The sequence below is a fragment of the Manacus candei genome, unplaced genomic scaffold (genome assembly GCF_025592945.1).
Source record: "Manacus candei isolate 608988 ecotype Guabito, Panama unplaced genomic scaffold, ASM2559294v1 h1tg000019l, whole genome shotgun sequence".
NCBI lineage: Eukaryota > Metazoa > Chordata > Aves > Passeriformes > Pipridae > Manacus > Manacus candei.
Window position 1 is genome coordinate 4,289,028 of NW_026138067.1, and position 16,167 is coordinate 4,305,194.

At 35.6% G+C, this 16,167-nt stretch overlaps 1 protein-coding gene across 3 annotated transcripts in view; it reads left to right on the forward strand.

Moving 5' to 3' along the window:
- Positions 1–16,167, forward strand: part of VPS13B (vacuolar protein sorting 13 homolog B) — a 428,152-nt gene that overhangs the window by 297,299 nt on the left and 114,686 nt on the right. For all 3 annotated transcript variants that reach the window (XM_051785196.1, XM_051785198.1, XM_051785197.1), the window contains exon 34: positions 12,186–12,888. In XM_051785196.1, coding sequence (XP_051641156.1) covers positions 12,186–12,888 — 703 coding nt within the window. The remainder of the gene's footprint in view (positions 1–12,185; positions 12,889–16,167) is intronic.

Below are 16,167 nucleotides of genomic sequence, written 5' to 3' on the forward strand. Positions count from 1 at the left end.
ACAGTAACTTCCATAACCTAAAAGCTTATGAAGGTTTGGTAAGGAGGAATGGCATTTCATGTCAATCTGGGTAATGTCCTTAGAACGTGAAAAGGGAACATTAAGAACTAGGAAACAAAGGAAAATCTATTTTTCTGTAAATATATGACCTTCGCTTTCTGTCCTAGAATTACTAGGAAAAAAAGAATGTTTCAAACTGATTCTTGCAAAAAAATGGCTCTTTGAGGAAATCTTCATGCTTAGGTTCTGCAAATAAAAAATTAAAGTGAAAAAAAAGGGTTTATGGTCTCTGAGACACAAAGTTAAGAAAATTTTTATTTTACAATGAAGTGTCTGTTCAATAAGATGAAATAAGATAGATATTAAACTTATAAGGTAAAGAATTCTTAGTGTGGTAAAACCCGATTTGAAACTGTGGATTCAAAGTGTACTTCCCGTTTGCAAGGAAGAAACTGGTTTGTCCTGCTGGTTTTTGATGTCCACAAGCACACAAACTAAGTGGGGAAAAAAAGAGAAATTTGTATCCCATAGCTATTTAAACACTTCATGATTCAGGACCCATTTCTCTGATATTTTCGTTAATGTCTTCTGTGACCAGTTAAATTAAGGTGGTAAGATGTTCATGCATACCAGGATTTCACAGAAAATATAGCTGGGGAGAAATCTACACAAAACAACAATCTGCAAATATGTTTGTGAATTAGAGGCATGCTTCCAAATCTTCCTTTCATGGATGCTCCAAAGAATATTTCTTCAGCACAAAAAGATATTTTGTATTGTTAATTAAAGGAAAAATACAAGTATTTCCCTGGAATACTGTGAAGCTTCATATCAATAGGATTTAAAGACTCTCATGCTGGAACATAGCTAATGGGAAAACACCTCATAGGGATTGTGATTATTTTCTGGAAAAAAGAAGTTATAACAGCAAAATAAAATACTTACAGTAAGACGGAAAGAAAAGCAAAAAAACAACAAACCTACAGTGTTGTTTTTCCTCTGTGTTCTCATCAATACTACTTAATGTCTGAAGGTTTAGGGTTTTTTTCTTTCCTGTTTTGGTATTTTTCTAAGTGTTTTAAGATGGACCCTCATGGGATAGAACAATTTTTACATGAGTGTTAAGTGCAAGTGAGGATTCAGTTCACCTTTTTTTTCTTTCTTTAGCCTACAGTACTCGATTATCCGAACCAGACCTTCTTGCTCAATGAATTGCATTTCTTCTGTCTCATACTATCCTTAATGAAGTAGTCTAAAAGACATAAACATTCTGTCCAATTTCTGTATTGCATACCCTGCCTATTAATATTTTGAAGACAACTTGTGAATTATTTTTATTATTACCTAAGATATCATTGTACTTCCTTGTCAAATTAAAATAATAACTAAATGGTATGTAAAGGTAATTTAAAATTTTGCTATTTCTGATCATTTAATGTATCAGTCAAAAAAATCTGAGATATTCATTACAGAGATAATAAAAATATTGCCATTAAAAAGGTCCAAAATTCTTTAAATTAGAACATGTGCAAGAAATCATATTGGTTCATTTTTGAAAAAAAAAAATAAGAAAACCATAAACTATGTAAGAATTATTATAGTTTTGCCATAAATAACAAGTATAGTTGATTGTTGACATATAGGCAAGACAAAATCAATGAAGACAAGGCAGTGATTAAAACTCACCCTGAGGAGTAGTAGTGTGAGAGAACACGTGCTTGGACTTTCTCACAGTATGGACATTGAATGTGTCATAGTGATGATTTACTTAATCGTCTGATGAGGAGACGAAAGTTTAAATGTTGGGTCACACGATGTAGGACTGAGGGTTCTGCATGCTTTGATCTTGACTAATCTTCTCCTTTGAGTCATCTAATGCTTGTATACAGTAGAGTTTGATGCTGTGGTAACATTACCTTTAGACAGCACCAGTTACTCTTTCTTCCCTGCATGGAACATCACCTGCTAGGTGCAGAAAACTTGATTCTTGACAGCAATTATAAACACATGGATTCTGTAATTTCCTTCATTTTAAAGAGAAATAAGATTTTTTTTTCTTAAAGGGAAAGATGAGGAATAAAAGGAGAAAGGATAGTTGAGGCCAATAAACGGTTCATTGAAGTTATAGACAGTGGGCAGTTTTGATTTTGAAGTTCTGTTTTCTTTGTGGAAGGATCCTCACTTTTTTTTCTGGCGTTCCCTCATGAGAAACAATTTTTTTCATGCATTTTAACCTATTTTTAGATGTAAATAAAGCTAACGATGCTATCTCTCTATGTCAATCATCCTTAAATAATATATAATATTTTGTGTTCTCAACCAAATTAAAAAGCAGAATAGAAGTCTCAATGTTAATTAATTTTTTTATCTGTTTTGTAAAAAAACAGGAAGTGAATGATGAGAAACCAAAACAGGTGCTGCCACTGAGGGAAAGCCATTATTCAGTAGTTGGCATTAGTCACCGTTCAGACACTTGTGTGGCTTGTATGGACTGAGTAGTTAACTAGGGGTAGATATACTGCTTAATTTCATATTGATTTTCTTAAGGCCAGAATTTTCCTATAGTAATATCCTGTCTATTAAGCAGTGAGGCATAATTTTTCAGAGTGTACTGCTGGTAATTGTATTAGCTGCCTTCCTAATTTTTCGGTTTTTCTGGCCAGCTATAGTCTGACTTCAGATTCGGGTAATGCCACAGCATCCAAGACTGTCTAGTAGAATGATACATCCTATTACTTGATACCTAAAATGGAAGGGGAAAAAAACACTCCAAACAACATTAGTGTAGATAAGACAGAGAGCAGCTCTGTAATGAAGGCCTTGAGGTACACAGGCACACCCCTACATACAGAATTCTTACACTTTTCTATCTTTAACTAGTTATCATATCTAGTGGGGACAGCCAACCCAAAAACCCATTTTGCCCTGGTACTACCCTCAGAACTGCCCCACTGGAACTCCTCCAAGTGTTCTGGGCCTTCTATCTTGTTTTGTCTACCATGTAACTTATTATTCCGGTCCAGGTGGATGTACCAACAGAATGTCCTTGCTAAAATCTATTACCTTGAAAAGACAGTTAAAAGACAGTTAAACCAAAGCTCAAGAATGCAACTGTGAGAAAGTAACTGTCCAAAGTGAAAGAAAACTACATAGCTACAATAAAATCTACAAAAAGCTAAAAATCTTTAGGCATCAAACTCCTGCCTGAGATTTTGTCAGGAAACAAGTATGGCTGTTTTCTCACAAACGCATTTGTCTGTTCTATCACAAATTCATTAGTGTTTCATGCTGTTTGGTGAAAGACAAGAATACTTGCATGAACACAGTTTAATTAGTAGTGAGTTTAAACACAAAAGAGCATAGCCTTCTATATATGTAAAATCAAATGGATGCGAAGATATCCAGGAAGTCCAGGTTATGTTATTGGACAGAGTTGAGTGGGGGTTCTGTTTCTTCTGAAATTAATTTGTATGAGTCTGAGCTGCAACGGTGTCCTTGGGCCATTAACAAGTATGCTGGGCAGGATTACCTATAACTATTTTATAGTTTAATAATTTTCTAATGTTTGAAACTAAAAAAGAAAAGAATTCCAGTCTATAATCAGAATTTTTTATTCATTAGACCTTTGTAAAAGAATGGCATCTGAATCAGTATTACCTAAATCTGAAAATCTATGTTCTGCAGCACCTTTGTAAGATGGTGAATATTTCATAGTAAGGTGACATACATTTCCCATTTCTAGTCATGTTAAAGACCTGAAACCTTGACATGTGAAAGGAAGCTGTATGAGTTAATTTGTCTGTTTGGTTTTTTTCAGATACATAATAACATTAAGATTTGTGTAGGAAAAGTTAGCACATTTAAGACCTACATATGCAGAGATTTGATGGACAAAATTGGCACCATGCTGTTTTAAACATAATCTTGTAGCTCAGTACTGTCAGAGAGAGTGCCAAAACTGTAACTTTTTGAGAATGCCAATAAAAACCCTTAGCTGGAATAGCTGAATAATACTTGCATCATTTTCCTGGTAGTTTTACCACTACTTGGGTTCCCACATAGCCACTTGTCGGATGTTTTCCTGAAAATAAAAGGTCTTTTGGTTAGTTCAAGGACACTATCAAAATAAAGCCCTTGCCAGTATCCTGAGTCACTGCCATACCATGTTTCCGTTCCTTGGGAAGCTTTGTGTCATCATTTGATTTTCTTGCAAAAACCAGCAGGGAGATATCTTTTTGAAAGTCTGTGCAGTACTTCTTGATACTTCATAGGAGCAAACATTTTCATGCCAGTACAAACCTACATGCAATTCTTATATTGAGTAAATGGCTGTGGTTTTTCTAAGACTCTTCAAAGCAGAAATCTTAGTTTTCAATAAAGGAAAAAAGAGGTGTAGGACCAAAGTAAATTCACACTAAAATAGGAAGCCTTAAGAGGGAGGGTCCATTTTGTAGATATGAAGGCAAAGCACATGAGGTTTACTCAAAAGGACATATGCGTGTGCACGCATGCACAGAGGTTTGACATGGTGAAAACCTCTCACGACAAAAGATTTTAAGTTGTGTATTAGCCTGGAATTTTTAGAAATGCACAATGTACACCCAGAAGAATGACTCTAGAACCACCACTGAGAAGCCCAGGATGAAGAAGGACCAGTGGATGCCACTGCATTTTCTTCTTGATTGCTCTCTCTCTTAATCTCTCTCTGTCACACACACATACATCCTTTTCTATTTCTTTCTATCTCTCTACATCACGTTTACTGTTAAATAAAACCTGTGTTATTGACTTCGGCTTGTGATCTCATTTGCAACTTAATCGCATCATAACACATGGGCTGCCAGCTTTTCAAGGAGAATACCATGGGAGAGAGTATCAAAGACTTTGCTGAAGTCCAGGTAGACTACATCTGTAGCCTTCCCCTCATCCACTAAGCAGGTCACCTTGTCATAAAAGGAGATCAAATTGGTCACACAGGACCTGCCTTTCCTAAACCCGTGACGGCTGGGCCTGATCCCCTGGTTGTCTTATATGTGCCATATGAATGTTGTGCAAGGTGGAGTTTCAACTACTGCTTTTGAAAGTGTCCAAGTGAAATATGCAAGCTGAAAAATGTTGCTGTTCCTTGGCTTTAAAAAGAAAAACAAAACAAAACAAAACAAAAACCAGAAGAGAATGTGAAAAATAAGCAAACTCTCACCATGTCTAAAGTAAATATGCATGTGTATTTTAATCCATTGTTTTTTGCATAAAAGCAGAGATAATAACTTAAAATTCTGAATTTAAATTTTAAAAAATACATTAAAAAAAAGTTAATGCTTTTAGTAAAAATATTAGTGAAAAAATACTGTGGAAAAAAAAATACTCTGCCAGATTTCAACCTGGTCTTTTTAAATTGAAATCCTTTATTTGGAAAGGAAAAAAATGGACTCAAGTTTCTTACTGGCCTTTCATAGGATAGCAAAATAAACACATTGTTTGTATTAACATGAAAAAAATAATTTTGTTGGCATTAGAAAGGATTTAGCACTTGCATATACCCATGTTACAATTGGAACATTTAGTACAGCTTTAATTTATGAATATTTGCATCAGTGTTGAACAGAATGTAGCCTCTTATTTTAGTTTTAAAGAGCTGGAAAACATAGCACAAAAAAGCTGAGTTTGAGTTCGTATTGCTCCTTGCCATCACATCTTTCACATAATTCCTGCAGTATTGTGAAAATGGCGTTGAATTCCCATCAGAAGTATTTCTGTATTTGTTTTGCAACAAATTCTGCCTAAAAAGAAAATTCCTTAGTTGAAAAAAACACCCACATTTGATTTTGATATGAAATAAACTACTTTAAACATTTCTGCTATTTTTGGTGCCTCATTTTGGCTTGATTTAATAGTTCCCTTTTTGGAGGATAGCTTTGGATTCATGTTATCCAGAACTCTTTCTGCAGCTGGATTGACACAAGTAGAAGTAACTGTGTCTAGATTTAATTGCAGGTCTGAAGTTTTTATTTGGAACTTTATTAGACTGGAAGACATAATTTAGCAGTCAAATATGTTTGTGTGTGTGTCTTTCATTATATTTTTCATGTGAGATTAATGTGTCAAGTTACAAAATAATTTTGATAACGGTCAGAATTAAAATCAATCATTTAACTCATATGCAAAACATAATAAAATTGTTTTAGTTGAAGTGTTCAGTGGAGCAATGTGACAAACAAAAAAAGGGTTATCTTTATAACAACGATACATCAACTGGATTTCTAAACTGTTGGAAACTCTTCAGTGGAATAGATGAACTACTTAGAACAAAGCCAGGAAGAAGCTATGCAGTGTTTTCTTTGTCATTCCAATTTAAGCACAATGGAAAACAAAAACGGAGCATATTCCTTTTCTATAATTCAGTTTGTGCAGTAGGCAAGATTTTAATTTCCATGTAAATATTACTACTTTTTAGCAAAAGAAATAAAACTAGGTCACATGCAACAGTGATGGAGCAGATGTGATTGGCACTTTGATTTTGTGGTTTCACACTTGTGAGTCTTTCCATAACTTATGTAATGTGAAGCATGATCTCATGATTGGCTGAGGGTTTTTGATCAGAGTTAAGAAATGGTTGGAAATTTTACTTCAATAGTGTCATTATGTAACCATAATTAATATGAGAAGCTGGAAAAATTATGCAGATGTAGATGCTTTTCATCTAGAGCAGTTACACTTCTAAAGACTCCTTACAGTTATTCTATTAATTAAGGAATTATACTGTCAAGTATCACAAAAAGAACATAAAACTGGTATAAATGTTTATAGTGCAATTTGGATGTGCTTATGTTTCTTATTGTTGAAAATTCTTGAGAGATTAAGAAATATAATGTAGAAATACTACCAATTCTAAAACACCTCTCTTTGATTGGGAAAATGTCTTAATTATTGATCTAAAGTGTTAGGTTTTGTGTTTACCTTGATTTTATTCCCGCTTTTTATGCAGTAAAAACTTTGAAAACATGTCTCTACCATCTAAATACATTGATCAGAAATGGAAAATAAACAAGACTTACCTCTTAACGTTGTTAAGATGGCAGTGACCTCAGATGGGACTGCTTGCCGATTTTGAAAAGAAAATCTATTTATTTATCCTTGATTTCATCATGTACTTACCTGTTTGTGTTCCACAGGACGTGCCATTTCCATGCCCTATCTCTCGATAGATATGTGTGTCATATGCCCTATTGAACTCAAGGGGTTAAGCTAGTCAAGTTACCTATCTCAACACATGAAAAGGAAGAATTAACCACAGTTCCCCAACTACTAGTGTAGCTTTCAACACCTTTTCTATGGTGTGTGGTATTGATAGGATATATAACTGTGAAAGAATGAGAAAGTGCACTAAAGTGATCTAAGAAGTAAACTATCATCTTGATGTGTTTTTTCTAGCTATTGAAAACCTTTCCCTATTGCAACTCATCCTGACAGTGAGACTGTAGAATTCCTCTGATTTAAGTAGCATCTGGTTATGCTCAAAGTTTTAAAGCTATTATCTCAGCATAAAATTTCAGCCTCCTATACTTTTTTCTTCACCAAACTATCCATTTTTAAGCCACAAATATTTTTCCAGTCCTTTCAGATTTTATCTAAAAGTATATTTTAACAGTATTTAAACAGTTCTTAAACAATAACAATTTATCTTGATAGATGACATGCTGTGTTTTTTCATTTTATTTTAATTAGCCATTGTGGAACCAAATTCCCTTTTGTTTTATTCCTTTGAATACTGTTTAATTATAGTTATCATGCCAAATATCTTAAAGGTTATTTTACCAATACAGTTTCATTTAACATAAGCCATGTGGAATCAATAGTCCTGTTTCCTAAAGTGAATGCTTGGAAAATCTTACATTCATATGTTAAGAGTACACATCCTTTCCTCATTAGCTGGAAAGTACAGGGATTTTGGCACAGGTTCTGTGTGGAAGCATTGTGCAGCTTTTATATGGATTTTGTTTTTAGCCTTTGATGACACTGTTTAGAATAGGAAGTATCTAATAAGTAAAGCATTTTGTCTAATGTGCTGCCAGTGTGTTTAATATATGCCTGGAGGTCTGAAACATTATCTTCTCCACTATAGTAATATGCATTTAATTCTCTGAAAGCAGAAGGTCGAACTTTTAAAAGGGACTCAAAGTACATTTTCAACTAAAATAATTTAAAACACATTGGAGAGGGGACCAAAGTAACGTACGGTTGGTTTTTATGGTTTAATCATGATCATGTTTATGCACACCAGTAGCTAATTAAAGAAAACTTTTATTGTTCGTTTTAAATGGGTTATGTAAAGAGTAAGAGAATTGATAAAATACAGCCCAATGATAAATGTTACCATTACATTTACTAACAACAAGTTGATATTGCTGTTCTTGACATCTTTAAAGTATTGGCCCATTTACTCCATAATACAGCGAAGAGCATTTTTAGAGTTGTTATACTGATAGTCGTTCCCTCTCATCTCCTTATCCCATTAGAGGAATACCTAAATGTTTCCCAAATATATTACTAGGTGTATTTTCAGGTTAACTGTGAAACATGGTTGGAAGGCTCGATGCTCACTGAGCTGAAATTGATGCAAGAAGTTCCTATGATCCTTCTGCACCTTTATTTTGTACCCAGTTGTGTTATATAAAGCTGTCTTGCAAATCATTACTCACTTGTTTCAACCTTTATAATATATGTGGTAAGACCATACGTAAGTCAAAGTTTCATTGTGGAACCGGGTGGCATGGAAAACTGTAATAGGATATGGTGTCTTTCACCTTTCAGGCACTGGTTCATATTCCATACTGCTTAGTACTGAGCAGAAATTGCCATCTGAGTGCTGTTCAGTGACCTGCGTGAATTGATTTGGGGTCTCAGTAAAGTTTCTGTAGTCGAATGTCCACGTAACAGGAAACTCAGCAGTTGGGACCAATTAGCACCCTTGCAGCAGTCTGCACAGAGAAACTATAGTCTGACTGGGGGTGGAGGCAGAGCTACTTTCTTACCTTCCTTGAGGTGCTTTACATAAACCAGCACATTTGATAAATACTTAATCATAACAAGAGGTAGAAGAAAAGAAGTAGGCTTCAATTCAAATCTATTGAGGTGTGAGAAGAACAGATCCATTCAGAAATCAGAAGAACCGTGCTTTCTCCCTCCGCTTGGTCATACACGTGCAATGCTTTTCTCCTTGGAAGGTTATCATTTAGTGGATGGCGCTGTATTTTCATTTCCTCTAGCCAAGTCATGCATAACCTAAATGTCAGGTAGCTGCAGAAATTTCTGCTGCATAGCAGAGACCAGAGAATACCATGTAGTAACCATAAGAGTGTCATTCACTACAGAATCATGCTTTCTAAAACCATTTTTTATCAGACTCAACTGATGTCTGTGTAGCAATTAAAAATTGCTGGGTTTAGCAGCATATGTCCTCAACTTCATTTCAGGCAGCATTTCCATGAAATGATAGGCAAGATTGTTTCACAACTTCATCCTTTCTGCCTTCTGCTTGCCTTCAATACACATAAGCAATAAAACCATCTGTACCAATTTTGAAAGCGCTGTCAGTGCAGGATACGGGTGAAGCACTTTATAGTTTACCAGGCAGAGAGGCTGAGGTGTAAATAACCTAACTTTGCTAGGATATCAGGAGGAATGAGGATTTCTTGGCTCATAATGTAGTGATTCATTAAAATGGTCTCTAGTTATTTTTACAGAGGCTGCATTAAAAGTGGTATCACATTTACAAGTCAGTGATATGAGTCTGCCATAGAAAACAGCCGCAAAGAATTTTATTGGTTATTTGAAAAATATGTACATGAGTGAATCTGAAAAGATTGTAACCAGAGCTGGCAAAAACCTTTTCAAAGAAAATCTCAGTTAGTTAATGGTTCTGTTTTAGGATTTCCTCTGTAATACTTTTTCTAGTATGTTCATTCCTTTAAAGAAAAGGAGAGGTGATTGCTGCCTTTGTTCTGTAAAGCACAATATAAAGGAACCTTAACTACTTTTCTTCACCTCCCCCATAACCACATTTCTATTAATATTGCTGCATAAAGACCGCAGAAATTTGAAGAAATTCAGTAATTCGCTGCCCTTCATTCCTATGGTTAAGCTGCTGATAAATTATGTAAATACTTGTAATTCATTATTCTATTTTGAAGAGGTAGTTAAGGTACAGTTTGTCCTAGTTTATACCTCCCTTTTCAAAGATTCACTAGGGGGTGGAGAAGACAAGAAGTAACTATTGAAGTAGGTCCTGGAACATAGAAATTAAATCATTGAGTCAATGTGCAGCGTCAGCCAAAAGAACCCAACAAAAATGCTGGATATCAAGATGGAGACTGAGAACAAGACAGAAGGCGTCATTTTATTACTATATAAAACCATAGTGATTCCACTTCTTGAATGCTTTGTAGAGTACTCAGTGCGTAGTGGAGTTAGAGAAGTAGAGAAGGGAAGCTAAAAAGATTAAAGGTACTGGAGCAACTTCTTTGGGAGGAGAGACTAAAAAGGCTGGGATATCCCTTTCTGGAGAGGAGAAGACTGAGGGGGTTTGTGATCACAGTTTACAAAGTCGTAGCAACACTAATAAAGCTGGACATGGACCTATTCAATAAATGTACTACAAAGATCAGGGAAATGCAATGTCATGAGGAGGAGATGGTTTAAAGTAATTTAAATAAAAAATTGGAACTTGTCCCTGAAGAGTGTGGAGGACAGACGTTGTCAGTGTATTCCAAAAGGAATAGGATGAATTCATGGACAAGAAGTCCAGAAACAGTTACTAAAATGGCCACACAGACATGTACCACTGGCATCCTACATGCAACAGCTGTGGATGCCTGGGGAGTAAGAGAGGAACAGATTGCGGGAAGTGACCAGGGTTCACAGTCTGTCTCAACAGAGTCTCCTCCTGGTGCTATAGGAAGCAGCGTACTGGGCTGGATGGGTCAGGAATCCTACTGAGTTGGACATTTCTTATGTTAGCCCCTATACAGAGCAGAGCAGACACTTCTGGGCAGCACAGATGGACTCGTTAGTTATGCTATGGAAGCTATACAGGGTGAATGCATGACTCTAAACTCTGTGTGAATCTGAGGAATTGGTCATACCTCATTATGATGATGATTATAATTGAATTTCTGCAGATTTTCTTTTAACCAAGGATTTTGGTATATGTTCCCCACCTTGTCCTCAAGCTCTTGATAGGATTTCTACTTGTTTCATGAGCAGTGTTGAAAGGAATTTTTCCTGAAGTACTTCTTTGTCTTGGGATATCTCTGTGTTTTGATTCGAGCCTATGCAGTCTCTGGACACAGCATTGTGACTTTTTGTTTCACTCTTGCATTTCATTTGATAGAAGGAACACTGGAACACTTTTTTTTTTTTTCATCAGTGATGTATGTTTTCTTTTTGAAATATTTCTATATGCAGTAACTTCTCATGTGAAACCCTGTGAAAATCACAGACAATACCATGTGTAGCCTCAGTAAGCTACGAGCTCATACACCATCACAGAACCAGTCTTTAGATAGTGCTGATGTTTCCTGTAACTTTGGTGTTTTATATAAGGCTGCTGTATTTCCATGACACCCAAGAAAAATATTTTTTTACAACATAATATTTATACATTTCAGCTTATAATTCCATTTAATCTTTTTGTGATTATGCAGTAGATTAATATCATGTTCTATTTCATCTAATCACAGTAAAATATTTTAGTGACACAAATGACTTTTTCAGCATCAGTGCTCAAAACCGGAAAACAATTCTACCTAGGTTTTTTATTTTCAGTACATTAGTTCACAGCTATATGGTTTTGTAAAAGCCATAAATTTTTTGTAGATTCTTTAGAGTTTAAATAAAGCATTTAAATTAAACAAATGTTTTTGTGACTAGAAATCATTACTACCTGCTTTTCGGTTTTTTCTTTCACGTATTCTTTTGGCACTTCAGCTATCGTGAGTCATCATTTCGTTGGAACAGACACCTGCTGTGTTTTCACAAGTGATTACTGTGTTAAAGTTAACTTGACAGATTTTTTTTTATAAGTCTCTTTTTTGACATCATGTTTGTCTAGTGATTGTTTGCTGTGACTGAAATGAAAATAATTGAGATATGTATATCAGAAGTTAATATAATACTTTCCTTTGCAGGTTTCCAAACAAGAGCAGAAAAAAATGGATGTGGCTGACGGAGGAACAGTTGAGACTTCTTCCCGTTATAGTGGGGCACAGGACAGTGGAATTGGCAGCGACAGCGTTAAGATCAGAATCATTCAGATCGAGCAGCACAGTGGGACCAGCCAGCACCGCATTGCTCGTCCTTCCCGCCAGTCTTCCATCGTGAAAAATCTCAATTTCATTCCCTTTGACATTTTTGTTACAGCAAGTCGAATCTCCTTGATGACTTATTCGTGCACTGCCTTACCGAATACAAAATCAGTGCAAGATCAGAAAGATGGTGAGAAGATAAGCAAAAGCTCCTTGAACCTTCCAGAAACGGGCTCAGGCAGCAGCCATGATACCAAGAAGCCCAGTCAGCCGTGCATCTCATCTGTCACAGCAGATGATCTTTTGAACAGTAACGCTCCCCTGTCGACTGGGAGAAAAATGGGTCTGTTGTCACTGGAAAGTCTACATGCTTCCACAAGATCATCTGCTCGACAAGCCCTGGGTATAACTATTGTACGGCAGCCTGGTCGCAGGGGAACCGGAGACATAGAGCTGCAACCATTTCTCTACCTCATTGTGTCACAGCCCTCTGTGCTCCTGAGCTGCCACCACAGAAAGCAAAAAGTAGAAATATCAGTTTTTGATGCTGGCCTTAAAGGAGTCGCCTCAGACTACAAGTGTACAGGTAAGAGCATTTAACATTCAGTCCTGGATATAACTGTGAAAATCGTTAAACGTCTCAAAGTTACTAGGGTGGTGGAAAACAGCTGAGAGACTTTTAGGATGTCTTTAAATACTAGTCACTACATTTACATATTGTTAGGATTACACCTCACAGCTGAATCAAGTTAAGTGTGCAAAATGTTTGAAATTAGTTAAGATCTAACCTTTTAGCAACCAGTTCTTCCTGTTCCTTAGTATTACTTTCTCATTGTTGCATTGCTCTAACTTCTCAAAGTTTTCTAAGGAAGTAAGATTTGTAAGCCAAGGTAATTTCATAAAAAGCATTTTTTATGACTGTCACAATATTTTCCTATACTAGCTTACTGATAAAATGTAAAGATAAACATTGTAGAAGCACCAGGTGCTTTGAACATAAACTGTAAGAAAATTAAAGTGATCTTTCAGATGGCAAATGATGTCATGTATTTTGTTCTCATTCAACTGAGCAATAGGGTTTTGCAAGAATTTCCTTTCTCTTAATAAATGGCTTTTTTTTTTCATTTCATATGCAAAGCTTATAACAAGAAATATCAAAATAACTGTTCTGTAGGAAATATTCTGAAATATTCTATACCTGCCTTATCTGTACTGCTGAAGAGAGAAATCAAATGATTGCAATTCATTTGTCCAGCAGCCAGTACTAGGAATAAGGATTTAATGAGATACATCATTACAGAGTATTACCCCAGAAAAGTGTAAATGAGTATGCAGAGATCCAGATGAACACACAGCCAGAATGGTATGGGATTTCAAATTGTTCACTGTATGAGAGCTGTAGGTATTTCTAGTTTTTCCTTGACAGTATTCACCCAGCACAGTAGTTGTGAAAAGTAGTATACTTTTTTCTTGTGCAGCTTTACCAAATTTTTGCTGAATGAGATTGCATATTTTTGGCATATTGGCATTAAAATAATGTGCTTATGCAAAAGACTGAAGATGCTGTATTAACTTCTTTCAGAAATCTGAAATACAGTGGAACTTTTAAGAGGTATTAAATGGTGATGCAGTGTAGACAGTGAGAGAGAAGATACTTAAAATAGGGAGACGATTTGTTCTCTACTACATTTGTTTTTATCATTCTTCTGTTTTCATCTTTCTCTGCTGTTCCTGTCCTGTCTTGAAAGAAACACATCTGTGTCATGAATTTGATTTACTCCAGATTCTCATGTGTATTTGTTAAATACTATATAAAACATGATTGTTGTAGCATTTATTATGAAAAGAATTCACAAAGCAAAGCTTGAAATTTAGATTGGAGTAGGTCTAAGTTTAAGATTACAGCTTCATTAAGTTAGTGTTTTGGAAAGATGCAATAGGACTTCATTTCTCATGTCTGAGGTATTCAAGTGTGTCCTTGTACAAGCTGCCACCACATTACCAATCAACTGGGCAAAGTTCTGTCCGTTCTGCTCCTACAATTAACTCCTGAAGTCCTTCACCATCTTCATGTGTACGGGAGCAATTCTAGAAAACACAAGTTGTAATAAAGTCTTCCTATAAATTGAAAGTTGATCAGAAAGCACAGAAATATGGCAAGAAGGTTAAATAATGAAGATAGTAGGAACATACAGCCTGAGAGCTCCACAGTCACAAGTGGTTGTTTAATTGCAAGACCAAAGATTAGCCATACATGGGTCTTACCCTTTCCTTTGGCTTTACATCTCCATGTCAGGCAAATGTAAAATAGTGTGGAGGCAGGACTCAGACATTATGTGAAGGCAGAAGTTCTAGTCTCATCCTCTTGCCTTTGTGGGCAATAATAAGTGCCTTACTCCTGTATCACGCAGAATCCTGTGCTTGCTGCCAAAGCATTAGTGTGCTTTTCAAAAGAGTTTGAGAGGTGAGTTCCAAAGTTCTAGTACCTACAAATACCGTCCTAAATGTATCAATAAGTTAATAAAATTAGGCCACACTTCAAGGCACACACTAATTCACACAGCAAAATAGGTTGTATAAAGTTTTTATTGCCTCTTGTTTAGGAAGACCTGCTGTGCTTGTAATTGCATCGTTTAGGGTTAATGCCATTGCACCGCTGTAGTAACAAGTTAGTTTTGGAAATCTTTATTTTTCATTTCTAACGTGTATTTGAGGGAAAATAGCCATGAACTGCGTGTGTTTTACATATATGTCTGTATGTGAATACTCACTACACACACCATATATTGCATACCATATAATACAGAATCAGGAGCTCTTTGTGGCATTTTCTGCACTGCTGCAGTTGATTTCATCAATCACACCAATTTTTCTTGACATTGTGATCGTTTGCCAACAATTTTTTGTGAAAGAGATGTATCATCCACATGAAGAGCAATATGAAGTTTATTTGAAGGAACTAGGTTAGCTTCTTTCCCTCTGTAGAATAGATATGCACTATATTCCTGTATTTCTCTGTTTATCAAGGACTGGAAAGTGGGAAGAGGACATAAATTATGTCTAATTTACAGTGAATGTTGCTAAACAGTATTTCCAGTTAGCCCCTCTAGAAGACTGCTCTTGTATGTGTATGTACACATGAAACTAACTCTCCATTATCTAATGCAGAATGGGGAAGAGGACACAAGCTGAACATAAAAGATATATTTTAACTGGATTATAAGAACTGAGGGAGCATATTCCCCCTTCAGAACAAAACAAAAAAAGCAACCAACCAAACCATCTACCTGATGAAAACATTGTGTGCATTCCATTCTATGATGGAGATTAGACAACAGCACAGCAGCAGCTCAGAAATTCAGGCCTATAACACTGCAATTTTTGATCACGACCTAAAAATTGGGACTTGCCTGGGCAAAAAGAAAAAATACATTGTGTGTTATAAAATTTTATTGGTACTCCTATGGGGGTAGTTTCTCATTACTTCCAATAATATGGTTAAACTTACATAGTTAAGCTATATATGAAATATTTACGTTACATTCTAAACATGCTAATAAAATCTTTTCCATTTCGAATCATTCTGTGTATATCTATACACCATATACACTGCATAAGAGTATTTTATGAATGTTTTAAAGCAGTTGGAAAAATTGTTTGTATCAATCTTGTTGTGAAATTCTGAAGACTTGACTACTGTTATTTCAACAGCAGTAGATTCAGGTCTTGAGAAATACTGTGCTATAATTTCTTACAGCTTTTCTAAAAGAAAAAATCTGCACTTCTGAAACAACTCTCAAATTTTTGCAAGGCAGAAGCAAATACAAAATTCTATTGTGAAATTAGAAAGGTCTTATTCTTTGGT